We start from the raw sequence: 18607 nt of genomic DNA, 5'->3' as shown, positions 1-18607 counted from the left end.
CCAATTCCTTAGACTTTTCCCTACATGCAACTTTCAACCTTATTTCAATGACTTACAGTTTCCTTTCAATCGTCTATCCCCTTTTCAGTCTATCTTCTATGTTGGGACCAATTTCTCTTGCTTTTATTCTATTCTATCGAATCGTTTTTAATATTGGTTAAGCCACAAAACGCAGCTTTATGAAAATTGGCGCAAATGTAGGTGCAAAGTAGACTCACTAACGCTATAGGTAGACAAATTATGAAAATCGAGTATTTGTGATAGAGTCAGTATACTGCTAGACAGGGCCTATATGTATAAATCATGTTATCATTGTTAATAAAATTTAAAACTACTATTTATTGAGATATGGCTTACTAAATGCCAATCAAACAAATCAATAATGTTTTTACTACTTTTTTCGATTCAAGGTAAAATGACATGTAATACATAATATCTCAATGTATTAGTATGCTTCTTGAAGATTGTATTTATTCTTAAAATCATGAGCCAACGGCTTTAGCTAAGCAATTTGTATTCCTGTGATCAATTCTCAAGTTTAGTAGTGTCATGTTAAGAGTGAATTCAATACTACTCGTCTTTTAACAATACCCTTTAAAGTCAATAAGACTTTAAAGCAAAAAGAGTTTGTAAATATTATGGAGAATAAATCTGTAAATATCTCGTTCTACGTGACCTTACAAAATTCGAAAAATACCCAGCGCTCACATAGTATGTTTAAAATTATTTCAATTGCCAATGCATTAATGCCAAATTTTACGCACAATCCTCAGCCAATACAAACGCCAAGTTTTAAACCCAATTTAAATGATTTGAATTTTATTTACTTACTTTGGTACTGTTGTAAATCCAAAGTCAATTTTTCCTCTTGAATTTAATCATTAGAATTTTTCAACTACATTTGTGCATATAGTCATAGCATTGTAAAAACTTTCAGAAGAGACAAAATAAATATCGGTTCCAAAAAGTGATGTGAAACTATGAATAATATTCGTCCACATACACAATATAGATTAGCAATAGACTGTACCTAGGTATCACGATATTTTGTATTACGCTCTCGATATACTCGAACAAGTAGCGAACTGAGCCAAGTCCATGATAAGCTGAGATTAGTGAAACTACTGAAACTAGTGAATACATCAATTATGATAGTCTGTGATTATTGGAATAATTATATTTTTGTACATTCCTGTGCTACGGGTAGACTAGCGATCATTTACATGTAATCACGTATGTAGTCGGTAGGTAACTGTCAAATTATATAGACGTAGCTTTTTAAATTTATATAATAATTATGTTCAAAAACTAAACTAGCTTAAGTACACAACGGCTATGATTCATAAACGAATTCCTTTTATTTACAATAGTTGAATGTTTTGTTTTGTGTTATCTCCCAATGCGTATTTCAGTATTATATTTCAAAGGCGCGCCTTGTATTTTTAAGTAGTATTAAAATACGATCACAAATTGAATTTATAAGTAATCAAAGTAGGTATAATTTGTATGTAATGTAAGGACACTTGCGAAGCTATGAGTAATGCTAGAAGCTTTATTAACAAAGATATATTATTATGTTATATCTGTATAGTATAATCTGTAATGCCTTAAAATCCTTGCAATAACTACTTGTAGACTTATACGAACAGACTTCCAGCGTGTATTTAAAACAATAATATTTTATCGATTATTGTTTTAAAGGTCTCTCCACACAGTTGGCATTTCTACACAAGATAACTGATCTGTCGAGTTGACAAATCTAAGTCAAATGACTCATAAGTAAAAAAACCTCTTTGTGAAATCGTTGCCGAGTTTAGAAATGTCGTCTTGAAACTATGAACTTTGTTTTTCTAAAATCTCATTCTTGAGAAAAACTGAAGTACGATTTTTGCATTATATATTATTTATAGACCTAATATTCTGTAATCCTTTAGTTACCAGAATCGAATGAATATGCCTGCGTTTAGTGTTCTGGTGATTGTGAACAATGAACCTAGCAGCTAGTCATATAGGGTAGCACGCACGTGTCTAGTGTCAATGTTAAATAATATACTGTAGTTAAGTGAAGCGAGGACAAGAGTTACGGCCGAATACAATGACGAATCTCATGACTTACCTTTAGAAAATTGATTAGCAAACAAATGTTTTGATAGTAACTATCGTGAGAATGATTCATTATTAAATGATGTGACGGTTTACACACGCGTATTTATCAGGGTAGCCCAACTAGTTTCGGACCCAACCGGAGTCGTTAATCATGAGCAGACGCGGCGTCTGCGATCACGAACTAGTCGGGCTACCCCGATAAATAGGCGTGAGTAAACCGTTACATCATTTAATAAGCAAACAAATGGTTTATTATCTCGCTAAACTTTATTTTTAATAATGTAAATTCTTACAATTTTAAGATCGAGTGGCTTTCGCCAAACAGCTTAATGACGTGACATTTAGATAATCCTAATTCAAATGAAGATATTTAATATTGACACTGGACACTATTTCTATAAGGTATTTTATGTTACTATTGCATCAGGAAGTAAATATATGAGATTATTGTTCTAAATAAATTATAGTATTCGTTCTCAATTACTTTGTACACGTATTTTTTGTGTTTAAATAATGATATTAGGTATTCTAATGATTTTTATTATGATTTAATTAATATGAATGAAATGTTTATTGAATAAATTATACAATACTAATTTGGATTTTATTTTTTACCTGCATCAAGAAAACAGTGTCAAAATATTTCCCTGTTAACATAATTAGATACGTGAAATTACTTTCAGGGGTGGTCAAATTCAATTAAAAACAAAAGTTATACTAATAAAATTTATTTGCTTAAATACACAGTCCAGTACATGTTGCTTTTCCAATCAGTACTTATATTTGGCGTGCTTGCTGTGCTTGCGGTGGTGGTGAGAAGGGGGCGTGGCCGGGGATCGTCGCCGCCTATCCCTGTCCCTGTCTCGCTCGCGCTCCCTGTCTCTCTCTCGCTCCCTCTCCCGAGAACGTTCGCGCTCGCGTTCTCTTTCGCGCGATCTTGATCGTGATCTTGACTTTCGGTCACTGCAAACAGAAATAATTCTTATTTTGTGACATCGAGTTATTCAAACTTAAAATTAAGTGCATAAGGTCCAAAATTGTAACAGCAAACATTATTACCGTAAGTAAGCTATACGAAATATGTACTGTTTCATTTTCTATAAAAAATATAAATTACCTATATCTTGATCTCTTCGGGGGCGGCGACAGTGACGGCTCACGGGATTTCTTCGATTTCGACTTGGACGAAGTTCTGAAAATTGAAAAATATACACTTAGCAAAAACTTTGTTTACATTGAATATTTTAATTAACATGTAGCATTATAATAAAAACAAAACCATAGTAGTCCTTTATCTTCCTAGTTTTCAATTCCTACAACTATACAGACCGCTAGCCAGGTACAGACAACAGACAGTTTGATGTCATAACATTACCCATCATTGCCTTATACATGACATACATTCTGAGACCACTTGTAAAAGCTAAATTTTATTAGGACCAGATATTCGGTATCTTTCGCTCATGGCTTTGCTCACGAAAATTATCAGCGTTTCGTTAAGTCCCAGTCTGTCGAAATGCCTAAAATTTGTTACTGAGATACCAATAAAATCACTAAACTCACTGAAAATCAAAAATATTTTCATAAAGGATACAACTCAAAATTTATGTGCTGCAGAAATACTTCCACAGATTACTAAGCATTTGAGTGAATACTTGCTGTGTTCAGTTACAACTCACAACGTATTACTTCGTCTATAGATGTCTGGTAACACGGATGTGTTTTATTGTGATAGACAATTGAAATCAAAATCTTGTTAACTTAAAAAATCCGCTTTTAAATGACTTTAAAACTTTTAATGAGTGCATTGCTATGTTTACTACGATGCATTAGTTTAGGTTACGCCTGAATTTCTGTTATTAACCCAATTCGGCATTTTAGCATAAATGTTTTGGTACGCGTTTTGTGATGGCCACTCAACAGTGAATCAATTGTTAGTAAATCAAGGAAAATTAAACACTATGAAGCCTTAGTGTCCCGATTGTCGAAGTGCGTCGTTAGTGCCGAGTTACAAGTCGCAAAGCAAGTGGCAGTTAATCGGTGACAAAGTATGTTAATATCACCTCTCCGGAGCAAGTGCGGTTGTGGATCTCGAGGTCCTGGGTGTGAGCCCCAGCTCAGGCAAAGCATGTTGGGTTTTTCTGTTAGAAAATTCTCAGTTATAGTCTGGGGTTTATTAGTAACAATGAACTGTTGCCCTTCTCCGTAGCTCATGCCGTGTCAACAATGTTATTAGCGTCAACCTCTTTAGTGCATCGGACGTTTTAATTATCCTTACTTAAGAATACTCTTTAATTTCAGAGTTTACTTAAGTCCCTCGTATTCACCTATAACTGGTTCTGGGTGGGTGGACTACAAGTCTAAATTGTATCTAGGTGGCTGAGGGTCTATGTGTACTGGTTAGTGGTTAGGCAACATACGTGGAATAGGTGTCGTCTTCAGCAGGTGACCGCCGCCGCAGCTCTGGTGACTCCCGCACTTCCTCAACAGCCTCTTTGGCCTCACGTAACGCCTGTTATTGAACATATTATTATACGTATATTACGTAATGCGTTGTAGAATATATAATAACATAATGTAGTTAATGAGGAAAGCCTCACCTTGAGATTATCGGGGCTATGTCCAGAAGTGGAACCTATAGGCTGTATTATATATTTATTATTAATGTATAGTACTCAAGATAATTTACTGATACAAAACCTTAAATATAATAATCATTTTTTGTAAATTCATTTTAAAACTATGGTTACTTTAATTGAGGTAAAAATTGACTAGTATTCAAGCAGCCTTTTTATCCGAACTACTTAAGCACAGAGCCAGTGATCAAGCCACATTACATGTCCTTGCAGACGCGCTTTTTTTTCAACTACTATGTTGTGACGGTAAGTAGTACCTTCTTAATAAGTTTCCTCCTGTAGTGATGTATCTGCTGCGCGGCGGTGAGGCCCGCCCGCCGCGCCCTCACGCCCGCCTCCACCTCGTCCGCGTACTTCAGCACGCGGACCTCGATCTCGCGGAGAGTCTCGCGCTTCAGAGATTGTTCCTCACTGAGAAATGAAATAAAAATATTAATTGTAATAATACTGGCTAGTATACCATATAACCCTTTTACAATATTATGAAAACGTGATGAAAAATAGATAAGTTTTCAAATAGGCCCCTATCCAGGCTCTAATATTTTTTACGAAGAAGATCCGAAAAGAATTTTCGTGACATTTTGTGATCGATTAATAAGAAAAGTCAGTTTCTTCATTAAAGTCTTCCTAGGTAATATGACACAGACGATATATAAACCAAATCAAGTGATCACTCTTGCCATTCCATTTCATTAAAACTATCTTATTGTGGTAGGTGCCGTATTCAGTGATTGCTATGTATATGTGTCTGCGTGTATGGTACCTGTCATGCTGCTGCGCGGATAGCGGCGTGTTGGGCGCGGGCGTGTCGTCGTCGCTGTGCGTGCTGGTGGCAGGCGCGGGCGTGACGTCATCAGTGACGTCAGTGTCCACGCTCTCCCAGCGCGAGGGCACGAAGGTCCCGCCCGCGCCGCGCCGCCCGCCTCCCTCCGCGTCCAGCGGGATGCCGTCTATGTCCTCATCCACTAGAAGCGCAAACAAGGAACATGACGAATGTAATAACATTCCCAAACCATTCTTACATGGTTACGTAGTATCGCAGATTGACAAACTACGGCTCGAATTGAAAGAAAGAAAGAAAAGGGATGTAAATATCTGACTTTTATTATACTCGGTATAATTCAATGCTACAACGTAGTTATACGTACACGACAAGTAATAAAATCGCTTTTTTGTGCAAAACCTCTTGTAACTTTTAACAATGACACTTTTTGGAAGCTAGGATAAAACTACAACAGTTCACCATACCGGGTATGCCATCGATATCATCGTTGAGGTCGGCTTGGCGCGTGTCGCGGCCCCCCCTGGCGTGCGCGGCGTGTGCGGGCAGCAGGTTGGCGCGCTCGGCGGCCAGGCGGCGCAGCGCCGCGCCGTCCAGCGGCCCGCGCGAGCCCCCGTCCCACGACTCCTCGGAGGCAGACGAGCGCGCCGGAGAGGCGCCCACTGACTCCTCCTCACCGCCGCCGGATAGTTCTGCGAGGCGACTGGCGCTCATGCTGTCTGACTCCTGGTATACAAACGATTTTTTTGGATATACATATATGAAAAAGAAATTGGGTCGGTACAATCAAATCTTTAACTATATATATATGCAAAGATAAATAAAGCATGTTTTTAAGCACATACCTACCTAAGTCTAACAAGCAGTCTAACCAAGGAGTATCGTGTTGCCCAGGTTGCCAGGGTTGAGGAGGTCAGATAGGCAGTCACTCCTTGTAAAACACTTAGCTACTTACTTAGGTACTTAGCTAAATCAGGTTAGACTGGAAGCCGACCCCAACAAAGTTGGGGAAAGGCTAGGCCGATGATGATGATGAAGACCTACCTAATTATATTGTCATCCTACATGCATGCACCTGCGTATGTATGTATGTTTACACATGTTCATGGCAAATAAATGATTCTATTCTAAAGGCTACTTGGAAGAGGCATAAAATAGATAAATTTGAGAGCTTGGGGGTTTGGAAAACACTCCTTACCAACAATTGGACACTACATACTGCAACAAATGAGGTGAATCTTGTATACCTGCTGAAATGTCTATGAATGATAGGGTAGTTAGTGGTGGTCCTGAAATTGCTAATCTTTTTGCGGATCAATTTGTATCAGTTTATAGTCGTGTACCTACCAATTTCTCAAATAACAATTGTCCCAATGATTTCTCAGGGATTGACTCAATTATAGGTTCAATTAAGTTTACAGAGAACCAAGTTTTTAATAAGCTCAAACGTATAGATATTTTGAAGGGGCCAGGTCCTGACTCGATACCCCCCTTATTCATAAAACGTTGCTGCCGTGAACTGGCTCTACCATTGCACTTTATTTTTAATTCTTCCCTAGATGACGGTATCTTCCCTGATGTATGGAAAAGAGCGAAAATAGTCCCGGTTTTGAAAAAAGGTGATCCAGCTAATGTTAAAAATTATCGTCCTATCTCAATTTTATCCTGTTTTCCCAAGATCTTTGAAGCGCTGATCTGTCCTATCATTACTCACCACATTGATAAAATTATTTCACCAAGTCAACATGGATTTAAAGCTGGTCGCTGCGTAGAAACTAATCTCGTCGAGTTTGTATCTGAAGTGACCTTAGCTCTTGACAAGGCGTTGGAAGTAGACGCTGTGTACACGGATTTCAGCATTGCGTTTGACAAGGTAGACCATTCTCTGCTACTATCGAAGTTACGGTATAACGGTATACATGGATCATTGTTGAAATGGTTTTCGTCCTATTTGTCTCGAAGGTCACAAATTCTTGCCGTTAATGGCTATGAATCCTACTCATACTCTGCTGACTCAGGAGTTCCCCAGGGTTCACACCTCGCACCAGTTCTGTTTTCGCTTTTTATTAATGATATCACACATCATATCCGTCACTGTAAATACCTAATGTTTGCTGATGATCTTAAAATATTTAAAACTATATCTTCCAAAGAGGATACTGCTTTGATTCAAGATGACATAGACAGAATTGATAATTGGTGCAGGATAAATCATATGCAACTTAATGTCAAGAAATGTAGTCATATCAGATTCACGAGGAAGAAACAGTCTGATTTCGTCTCGTACAACGTAAAAGGTGTAGTGTTGAACACCGTTACTGAGGTACGCGATCTGGGTGTGATCATGGACAGTCATTTGAACTTTAGGAGCCAAATAGATAGTATCGTAACGAAATCGGCACGTCAGCTTGGATTCCTTAAGAGGAGTTCTAGAGGGTTTAATTTGATTAGAACAAAAATTGTACTATATAATGCCTTAGTCCGCAGCCACTTAGAATTTGCTAGCGTAGTGTGGAATCCGCTCTACGCGGTGCAGTCACAAAGAGTGGAAAGCATTCAAAGGGCCTTCACAAAGCACTTAGCCTACACATCTGGCAAAATATCACCTCGTTGTCCTTATGAACAACGTCTTCAGTGTTATGAAATGGTCTCTCTACGCGACCGTCGACTGATGCACGACCTCATGTTCTTCCACAAATTGTTGAACAATAAATTAGATTGTATTAAACTCATAGAAAATGTTGGACTAAAAGTACCATACAATATTCCTAGACATCCCATTACCAACCTATTCCATACTCCAATAACTACAACATAGGAGTAAACTCGCCACTGGTCAGGCTTAGCAGAGAGATGAATGCATTAATTAAATCCCTACCCGATCTTGATATTTACCAAGTTTCCTATATCATCTTTAAGGCCCGATTATTGGAGTCCCAAGAGTCACAGCAAAATGTTAATTGTGTTTAGTAGTACATAGATTTATATTATATTGTATTTTATTAAGTTATCTATTTTTAAGTTCAACTCTGATCTCAGTAGGTTATTATTATTAGTTTTCCTGTTCTCCTGTTGCAAAGAGACAATACTGTTTTTGTTTTATAAGTTTGTTTTAAGTTTATTGCTCTATTGTATTTTTAACTTCAAGCTCATGTAACCTAGTTAATTTAGTTTTAGTTTTGGATTATTCTTAGCACTTATCACTTCTTTTGTGAATGCTGGTTAACCAGTAATTGGCGACTGTGTAAGTCTTAGACATAATTATCAAAATACATAAGCATTACTGTACACAGAAGCTGTTGGTAAACCTATATAAATAAATAAATAAATAAACAAATACTACCTACAGTTTTCAGAGACACAACATCGTACCTTATCATGTCCAAGGAAAACATCGTTGATATGCAACAAGAAGTCAGTCGGATACACAGCCCAGTCAGCCCAGGCCTGCAGGATGCGCGTCACTCGCGCCCGGAAGCCCTCCTGCTGCAGCCGTGACGTCATACGCGTCCACGCCAAGTGACAGTTGCGCATTATCTCCGTGAGCCGCTGTTGGAACCTGTATGAAACATTAAAAATAAGTATTGCAAATCGTTTCGCAAAACCTGTTTAGACATAGAATCACGAATTGTGATTCGATTGTAATGTCAGACAGCCGCACAAACCACATTAAGTGGTATAGTTTGTGACTGTTTGCTCGGCAGATCTTAGTTGTTTTAGCTGTAATTTCTCTTTTAGGCTTCAGACACTTGTTTAGATGGCAGGTTTTTTTTGAAGTTGTACTCTATTTTATATTGTTGTAAATGTCGCGCTGCGTTCGTTTCCGTTCCTTTTTCATAGCTAGAGCACTTAGGAAGCGGTGAAGGACGGGCGAATTAGATGATGCCCAATATTGACTTGGCTTTTGAATAACTCTACTTAGTAATCACGAGACTAAGTCGTCCTCGTTTTAAAAACGATTACCGTAGGACGTGGAGGAGTGGGGATAACAATTTGAATAAAACGTCATCGATATATAGTTGTGTGCGGCTAGGACTCACGCGCTGCGGTAGGCGCTGGCGTTGGTGAGCTTGGCGCCGGCGTTGTGCAGGATGTCGGACAGCAGGTAGAGGCGCGCCACGCGGCGCGGCGGCGGCGTGGCGGCGCCCGCCAGCGCCTCGGCCAGGCAGCCCGCCACCTCGCCCGCCGCCTCCGCGTGCTCCAGGCACCACGCCATGGCGGCGCCCACGCTGCCGCGCGACGCCGACAGCCCGCGGATCAGCTCCTCCAGCCGGTCGCGCTGGCTGCGGGGCCACACAACGCATCAGACCCGACGCACAGATACACACATCAATGTTCGGACTGTTCATAAATTCACGAAATGGCTTTAGTTTAGTAGTCTAGTAGTTTTAGTTCTTGAGAAGAAACAGCGATAAAACTTCCTTATAAATAATTTCACTTTATCAATGGTCATGCAATATCACATCTTCAAAAATATTTATACGAAATTCACTTTGGAGGGAAATGAGAAACAGGTCAGTATCAAGGTCTTTTGAAGGTAAAGGTTGGGTTTTCCTTAAATGGAAGAAGTTAAAGTACGCTAATGCCGTGCAAACTCAACATTATCGAATCAAACTGTAGATGAACAATTTACCTTCTTAAAGATTTTTAACAAGGGCTCATGCCCAAAATAAAATTAAATGGTAAATGGCAACAATAATCAAACCTTACGCAATTGAACATGATTATTTACTTATTCAGTACTCACTTGTTGGATAGAGTTCCTCGTATGTTCTCCTTGGCGTCTTCTTCCTCAACCAGTTCATCTGGCATACCAGCGGTATACAGATTCATAACTGGCGGTCGCCATACCGAACCGCCTACAAAACACAATATTTGAAGTTAATTAATTGCAATCTAGCAATTTTGATTATGTATGATTGTCCTTTTAGTCTGCCTGATCGTGTGTGAGAGTAAAAAAAGTTATGGAAAAATGCTAATTCAGAAAAATCTGTGCCCAAAAAACCATATGTAGTACCCATATATGGTAAGGCCAAAAGCTGGACATTAGCAACTTGTCTATACTAATATTATAAGAGGAAAGATTTGTTTGTTTGTTTGACACGAATAGGCTTCGAAACTACTGGTCCGATTTGAAAAATTCTTTCACTTTTGAGTAGCTACATTATCTTCGCTAAACATAGGCTATAATTTATATAAAAAATATTACGGTGCCGTAAGAAAATTGCGATATTGTACCTAACCCAAGGTGTCATAACTTATATCTTCAAACCACGCGGACGAAGTCGCGGGCATCTGCTAGTATTTAATAAAATCCTTAGATCATTAGACGTTCAAAAATTAAAATCTCACCTTTGAACATCCGAAAGTCATCTAGCGACCATTGCTTAGGCGAATCTCCTTGCAGCATAGAGAACAGCTTCCACCTATAATAGACGTGCGCCGGAGACTGGTTCTCGAAGAGGAACCGGAAGAACGGGTTATTGATCTCCTTGTTCATGATGATGGCTTCAAACATCGGACCTTCTCGGATCACGAACTCCACCATGCGGTGAATTAGCATAAGGATGTTTCTGAGGACAGAGTTGTGTCGTAAATATAAAAAGGAGCTTTTCAGTCAGTTGTGAAGTTTTTTAAATGGATTTTTTCTCCTAGGTAATGAAAACTTACCTTTCTGTAGGAACGACGACTTTAACTATGGATTGAGACAGGATCTGAAAAAAGAGGTTATTCAGAAACAGTTCCAAGAGAATCAACTTGTGATACAATATCTTAGTAATGATGTTTTAATTTAAAATTTTCAATTGACAATGATTACCTGTTCATAGAGTTTTCTGTCTTCGGGATCACTTGGGTAGTACTCTCCGGGTCGAATGCGGGGAATCTACGAAGAGGTTACAAGTTAATGAATCTAAAGTTGAGGTAATAATTATTACTACTGAAAAGGACATTGAGGTTCACAGTATATAAACATTTGAAATTGATAAAGTGTATAGAAGGAATAAAGAGGATTTTATAGAAATCTTGATCTTACATCAATAATTTTATTTATCATTTCTTAAAACTACTTTAAATTTTACGAGCGTCTTCAGGTGAACACCGACGGGAACGATACAATAAATTAATGTAGAAACAGGGGTGTATTGGGTTTACAGGGGGTGCCCGACGCACAATGGGCCGACTTGAAGCCTACATGCGGAAAAGGGAGCCCACCACCAGTAACCAGGCGTTTATTCTTTGCATATTATATATTATGTTACCTTATTAGCTAAATGTTTTGGGGGCTGTGCGTTAAAGGGCAAGCCTGAAGGCGGCGGTGGTTTGCTGGGCTGCTGCAGGGCGGGCGGGATGTAGATAGGCACGGGAGGTATCACCACAGCCTTACCCCAGCCCAACTTCATCTCGTAGTTCATTATCTCTTTGCCTAAAAACATTGAATAACATTTTTTTTATTGATTTATATCAAAATTTTGTAATTTTTTATATAAATACCATCAAAACAGGTTTGACGTCTATAGGTTTTTACATATCGTGGAGTAATACCAAAAAAAATACTTATCTTTACCTGTAAAATAATTTTTGGTACAAATACTTTTTTCAAACCTGAAGAAAATACTGTTGCTTTTTTTCCTAAGTTTAACCTCAAACTTACGATGCACTTACCATTAATACACCGCAGCGCCCTCTCGCCGTCCTTCCTCGACATGAAGGCAACGAAGCCGCAGTTGCGGCCGCGAGCCTTCTCCTCGTCCGAGCGCGGCCACATGATCTTAATACTAGCTAACGGACCGTATCGACCGAATATCTCCATCAGTTGTTGTTCAGTTATCTGGGAAAAAGGACATAATATTGTTAATAAAGTGATTGTTATGTGGCACTGTACAATTAATAGTTTTGGATGTTCTCTTGGCGATAGTCATCAACTAAATGTATTAAGATAAGCCTTTGTATGTGTAAGCTGAGACAATACGGTCTAAGCAGTTTTGCTCAACAGAGATCTTATTAATGTATGGTTTTTTATTATAATAAATAAAATATTATTGTTGTTGAGCTAATACAGTTAATGCATATGCTAGCTAACTATCACAATCTGCTCCCAATGGCTATTGTATCTTACCTTAGGATTAAGGTTGCCTAAATACAAGTTGGTAGTATTGGGGTCGCCGGTGTCGTACGAGCCGACGTCCGGGATCACATCGAGGGAGGGCTCGACACCGACCACGCCGCGCTCTCGCAACACATTCTTATACTTGTGGCGCTCAGATCTCTCCTCTTGAATCCTAAAAACATACAAAAATAAACATTAGAGTGGATTTTTGACTAAGACTGTAGACTCTGAAAATGTTGTGGTGAAGCATTAAAAATTGTCTAGAAATAGGAAACTAGTATGAAAGTAATGTTTTGAGTTTGTTTTTAAATGTTTTACACATGAAGGTTTATGACGGATCTTCAATTAAAATGTTAGCCTATATAATTTGCATATAACAGCACACTGACTGGGAAAAGGGGACAGATAGTGGTGTTGGCACCCTTCTTAAACATAGATTATTACTCTAACATTTAATACTCACTGTCTAAGTTCTTCTTTAAACAGTTCCAAGTTGCTTTTCTTCTTGTCCTGTCCTTTTTTCTTAGGATGCGGCCGGCCAGGAGGCTCTGGTCTTTGTACAAGGTTACGGACAACATCAGAGTCTGATATAGTCCTTTTCTCATCCAGACGAGACACTGGCTTGTAAAGCTTGCCTCTTTCTGATGTGTCTTCCTCTGTGGCATAAAACATTAAATGGTCTTTATCTATGGCTTATATGATCAAAGATAATATTTTTATACAATTTTTATAAACTCTATTCATGTTGCAAGTACAATAACAAATAAAATCAAACTATAGGAAACATTAGGATTTCTTTTATCAATAAACACCTCAACAGGCAAAACTAGCCAGATTATTTTATAATAATCTGTGTCTTGTGCTAGAAATGGCCTAACTTACTTCTTGCCCCAGCATCATAGGTACCAGCTTTGACCCAAACCTTGCTGGTGGTGCTAGGTGCCTCCTGGAATGTCTCTACAAACTCTTTGAATACCTGCAACAACAATTAATATTAAATATTACAGCAACATTCAAATGTCAATTTAAATTTTTTATTCAAGCCTTATAAAAAGTTAGACTTAGAGTATAATTTAAATGGTTTATTAATTAATTATGTAAATACATTTTTAAGTGAGTTCTTTTGAGTTGTAAGCCATTAAAATGAAGATATTTACTTACATGAGCTGCAGCTTCCTCCTCCTCCTTCTTCTTCAATTCTTCTAGCTCCTTCTTAGACAGGCCTCGGGCATTCATTTCGGCGACAATCTTTACAAAATACACTTTAAAATACAATCATTCGTCAATAACTAATACTAAACTCTGGTTTGCTACCTACACCGACAAGGAAGCAAAAAGTTATTAACAACTATTATTATACTCATTTCAAACACCTTATATATCAGAACAAACGGACTTTTATTTTTTCTGTTTATTCATCGTTTTAGCTAGCGATAACTCAGTAAATATTATAAATATAACCTATATTTTCAAGCCAATAGTCACAAACACAGTGACAGTTATCAGTCAGCTAGACATTCCATAGATTATAAAAAGTAATTTATGTCCATAGATAATGTTAAATTCGCGTTTTGATAACAAAGCGGATGATAAAAATATTTTGTTATTGTTTCACGATTACTCATTAACTGAGTAACTAACTTTTTTTCAATGGTTACTTTATTATATTATAACTCTTGATTAAACGTTACAATTCCATTTACGTTTAACAAAGCAATAATTCAAATTTTACAAGCAAAATATCGAGTTTTCGCCCAGTTGCGTTAAAACATTAACTTGATTGAAGAAAAAGTGTAAAAAAAGGAAGGATTCCCTTGCCTTACAATCAGCAGTGGGTAAGGCTTTAAAAGTAAACAAATTCAGTGCTTTCAAAATGTCGATCAGATTTATATTTCTTAGTGTAAGTTATAATTTGTTTACCTGTGAAGCCTATCTGCGCGAGGAATGGGGTAAGTATTTAAATAAAAGACTTTGTTGGTTACATATTATTTATTGAAAAAAGTATACATCAAAAATGTTTCGATGTAAAATTAAAAAAAGAATGTGTGCGATTTGCCATTAATGAATGATTTCTGCACTGGACCACGATGAACTACTAGCCACGCTTATATCTTTCCAAAATGTGATTAACGTGATTTGAAAGTTAAAATTCTAATAAAGATTACAGCGCGGCTAGTGAATACACCGTATACTATCAGGTATTGGACAAGGTACTAGCTAAGGGTAAATAACAGAGACATCTTTACAGCCAAGTGGTATCCAAGTAGAAAAGTTTATATATCTTATGTGTAAATTACATTTGTGCAAGGAAAGTAAAAAAGTTAGCCTCCGACAGATATAAACTATTTATATTAAAAACGGCTAATTGTACTTAAGAGTATTGCGCCAGCATAGGCCACGGTAAAATTACCTATTGGCTGTAAACTCCACTGTTTCGTCTTTTTATTTTGTTCCTACTATCAATATTACAAATCGTTATTTCCATTTAATACTTACATTTAAAATACATAAATAATACAACTTGATAGAAACAGAAACACCGAATTATGCATTGAAAATTTATTTTGGTAATAATATTTATCAAATTATATCGAGCGTCTTCCTTAGTGGGCCGGGTAAAGTTCGCGACCGAGGAAGATAACCCATACAACAAATATTAGAATTAATCTATGGGTTAAAATGCACTTGTGAAAGCCAAATAATATTAATATTTTATGTTTGTAACGAGCTAGGCGTGATTAAGGCCCGTATATTAAAGAATAGAATACTTTGTGCATTATAAAGCTTACTATACAATGAAACATGCCACGAAATATACATAACTACTACTGTACACAGCGAAACGAATGTACATAGTCACAGAACGAATATCATAAGACGTTATTGTGTACCGCCCTACCCGACGGCGTCACAGATTACGTAAAATACAGCAAACTGTTTATACTCTACGCCTCATTTCACTAAAGTTTTAATAACTCTGTGGGTAAACAAAACTCTTTATAAAAACACTTTTCCCAATATTCCTTTTCACATTGATATCATAATCTGTGACGTCACGCCGCGACCGCGCCTCGTGTACACAGACGGAGTCAATCTATAACATACATTAAAAAATAGTTTTACATAATTTATTCTCTATTCTGATTTATACATTGGTGGTTCATGAAGCTGCATTTTATTAATCGGTAGATATGCAAGAAAAATCTTATTGGCAATACAGGTTATAATACATTTTATTTGGAGTTGGTGTATTAATTGCAGCCTATTACGATCCTTGGGTATTTAATGTACTAAGCAGATATTGTGGTTGTTGGGTATCAGCCGCATAATATATTTCAAGCCTAGTACATTATCTGCCAAACAAACAATACTTGATTATTATTTACAAAAATAGTTCCATTATTAAGAGCATTCTCTTTAATCTTTGAAGTGAAGCTGCGAAAATATGATAATGAAGATATGCAAGTTAACAAGCAAAAGATATAATTCACTGATACATTGTGTGTACAAATTTGGACTTTATCAACATAAACATAAGATTCAATATAAGGATACGTTTTCATTAATGTACCGTATGTATTCGACACTTGTTTTTTTTTCATACTGATAATATTGTATAGATGCAGTCGATAAAACTCAGTCCTTATTCCAATACAATAAGGTTGAAAATTTAAAAAAGTTAACAATTTTGTTTTTTTGTGAAGTTGCGGAACACCCCTGTATCTAATCTATATTATGAGGTTTTGAAGATTTGTGGGAGCAAGATGGCGCACCACAATACGCATAGCGGCTTCTCACCTCCGCAAAACGAATGAATAGTCCTGTTTTAAGAACTAAACATATAAGAGCGGAACTGTATTTTAAGAATTGTTTTTACTCCATACAAAATTTAATACATAAGAATTCATTTATGATGATTAAATGTAAAATAATAATTGTGTTAAGACGTAAATTTTGTACGGAGCGAACGCAAGTTTGGAATCAGCAGAAATATGTGTGTACTTACTCAGTAATGTGCGATAGCAAAGTATAGCAGGCAAAAGAGGAATAATATACTTAAATATACACATATTTCTCGGTTTGGTCATATATTGCGCATACAGGTATTGTAACCGACGTGTTCACCCCTCTGTTCACAATGTAACTACAATAAATATATGTTCTCCACACGACTGCCACACAGAAGGGTTCGTCGGCCACTAGCGTACTGCTGTTGTTATAGTAATATCACCCTTTATCACTCAGAAACAATGGTAATAAAAGGCCACAAAAGTATTTTATTACAATGACTTTACAAATCCAATATTTTATGTTTTTCTCATGATTTGCGTAGTCAACACAACTGTAATAATACGTTATACCTACTTTATATATATCTTCAACATCAACAATAAGACATACAACACTACAAGTCGAAAAGTAAAAATTACGTTACAGAGGTAAAACACTTCTTTTACACTATTAAATGCATTCGTCGAACATTGTACTACACCTAAAAATCAATGGCCAATGATAATGTGAAAAATAAATGAAAATAAACATTGTACTCGCTTATTTGATCCATAGACAACAATTAAAATAATTTTCACATACAATATACATCGAATATAATATAAAATTCTTTATTAAATACGCTAATTGTTTGCGAGCGCGTGTCGGACATACGTAACGTGCGTGGCTTCCGACGAGTGATACGTCCGATACGTCCGTCAGCGCGCACTATATTGTGAATAGTCAAATCCTCTCGATTATACACTGTACAGGGATTGAATGTTTGAAACGTTCATGGACAGACTGTGTTTGCGTTTGCATTCGTTTTTGTTTCACGACACCCTATGACATTCATATAAGAGTTTACATACAATGACATTTGTGTAACACCACCGACTCTCTATATCTATAATTTTATAATAATAATCTAATTGCAAATATTACTGAATTTCCCTTGCCTCACATGGACCCCTGCACGCCTCTGTTTCATTTCTGTTCGACTGCATGAATGATCGGATCCCGCAGCATATCGGAAGCTGACAAAAGTACGGAACCAAATCGTGTGAAATATCTCAAAACACTTATTCGAGGTCCTTTTCTAATAATCTGAATCGAGGTCGCTGTCCGGCGTGGCGTAGTCGCCGAGAGGCTCGCCCTCGTCGTCGCTATCGGACTCTCCGAAAGGGTCGCGCAGGTCGAGGGGGTTGATGGGCGGCGGCATGTCCACCGTAAGGCCGGTGATGAGGTCCTGGGGGAAGTTGGGCACGTCGTCGTAAATCACACTCTCCTCGTCGTCGCCGAACAGAAAATCGTAGGGCGAACGGAAGAACTGACTGTTCATCTTGGCCTGGATGCGTTCGACGCAGTCGCAGTCGTTGGCGGCCGCGGAGAGGACGGCGCGCTTGGCGGGCCCGGGGCGGTACTGGTTGACGATGGCCAGGAAGGCCGTGTTGTGGCGCAGGTGCTGGCGCGTGGCGGCGCGCGCGCGGCGGTCCCACAGCGCGCGCGCGGCGCGGGAGTGCGCGGGCGCGCTCAGCAGGTGCGTGGCGCGCGCCACGTACGCGATGTGCGCCAGCGTGTGCCGGCGCGGCCGGGCCGGCGGCGGCCGCCGCACCATCGCGCGCGCCGCGATGTTCCGGTAGAACCAGTTCAGCGGCGTGGGGTCGGGCGGCGGGGAAGGCGAATCTCAGGCATCCGCATCGGCGCCTTTTAGTCGGAGACGCGCGAAATCCTCGAAGATAATGTCGTCATCTTGTTCTTGTCCGTTCTCATCCCTGAAAGCGAGAAGAACATAAATGTAAACATTCAATATATGCCAGCATCTCCTTACTCGGCTCGGTCTCCTGTGATACTAACGGGTGCGGGTCGAGCTGAATGAGGTCGTGGTCCAAGGCTCGCGGCGTGCTATCGGGCGCGGCGCGGGGCTCCTCCTCCGGCTTCGGGTGCATCAAGATGAACGGCAGCTCTGCGCTCAAGTCACTAAAA

The 18607-nt window shown here is 38.4% G+C and overlaps 2 protein-coding genes across 5 annotated transcripts in view; both read right to left on the bottom strand.

Annotated features, from left to right (window-relative positions):
• Positions 1–2818: 2818 nt before the first annotated feature.
• On the bottom strand, positions 2819–14140 carry LOC113501834 (U2 snRNP-associated SURP motif-containing protein). 2 transcript variants are annotated; one of them, XM_026883116.1, is made up of 19 exons: positions 13793–14140; positions 13514–13607; positions 13095–13287; positions 12641–12803; positions 12187–12352; positions 11784–11947; positions 11342–11407; positions 11194–11237; positions 10876–11096; positions 10271–10382; positions 9564–9806; positions 8896–9082; positions 5991–6249; positions 5506–5707; positions 5000–5153; positions 4527–4618; positions 4170–4247; positions 3224–3298; positions 2819–3069 (listed from the first exon to the last, which is right to left on the bottom strand). In XM_026883116.1, exons 1-19 carry the CDS (start codon positions 13865–13867, stop codon positions 2877–2879), a joined length of 2781 nt encoding a protein of 926 aa, XP_026738917.1. In that variant the 5' UTR covers positions 13868–14140; the 3' UTR covers positions 2819–2876. The 2 variants fall into 2 exon arrangements, with proteins under 2 accessions (XP_026738917.1, XP_026738919.1); XM_026883118.1 differs by lacking the exon at positions 4170–4247 and having other exon boundaries at positions 13793–14139.
• Positions 14141–14605: 465 nt separating this feature from the next.
• The window catches only part of LOC113502027 (beta-arrestin-1), a 66311-nt gene continuing 62309 nt past the window's right edge, over positions 14606–18607 (bottom strand). For all 3 annotated transcript variants that reach the window (XM_026883387.1, XM_026883388.1, XM_026883389.1), the window contains 2 exons: positions 18479–18601; positions 14606–18396 (listed from right to left, as the gene is read on the bottom strand). In XM_026883387.1, coding sequence (XP_026739188.1) covers positions 18309–18396; positions 18479–18601 — 211 coding nt within the window. In that variant the 3' untranslated portion in view covers positions 14606–18308. The remainder of the gene's footprint in view (positions 18397–18478; positions 18602–18607) is intronic.

Source organism: Trichoplusia ni, chromosome 16 (assembly GCF_003590095.1).
Source record: "Trichoplusia ni isolate ovarian cell line Hi5 chromosome 16, tn1, whole genome shotgun sequence".
NCBI lineage: Eukaryota > Metazoa > Arthropoda > Insecta > Lepidoptera > Noctuidae > Trichoplusia > Trichoplusia ni.
This window is presented reverse-complemented; position numbering and strand designations above follow the sequence as displayed.

Coding starts and splice junctions, on each gene's coding strand:
- LOC113501834 (XM_026883116.1), bottom strand. CDS start 13,867: ATGAATGCCCGAGGCCTGTCTAAGAAGGAGCTAGAAGAATTGAAGAAG. Junction 11,238..11,341: donor ACAGAAAACTCTATGAACAG/GTAATCATTGTC, acceptor CTCTTTTTTCAG/ATCCTGTCTCAATCCATAGT. Junction 3,299..4,169: donor ACCGCACTTGCTCCGGAGAG/GTGATATTAACA, acceptor TTCAATTTTCAG/AACTTCGTCCAAGTCGAAAT.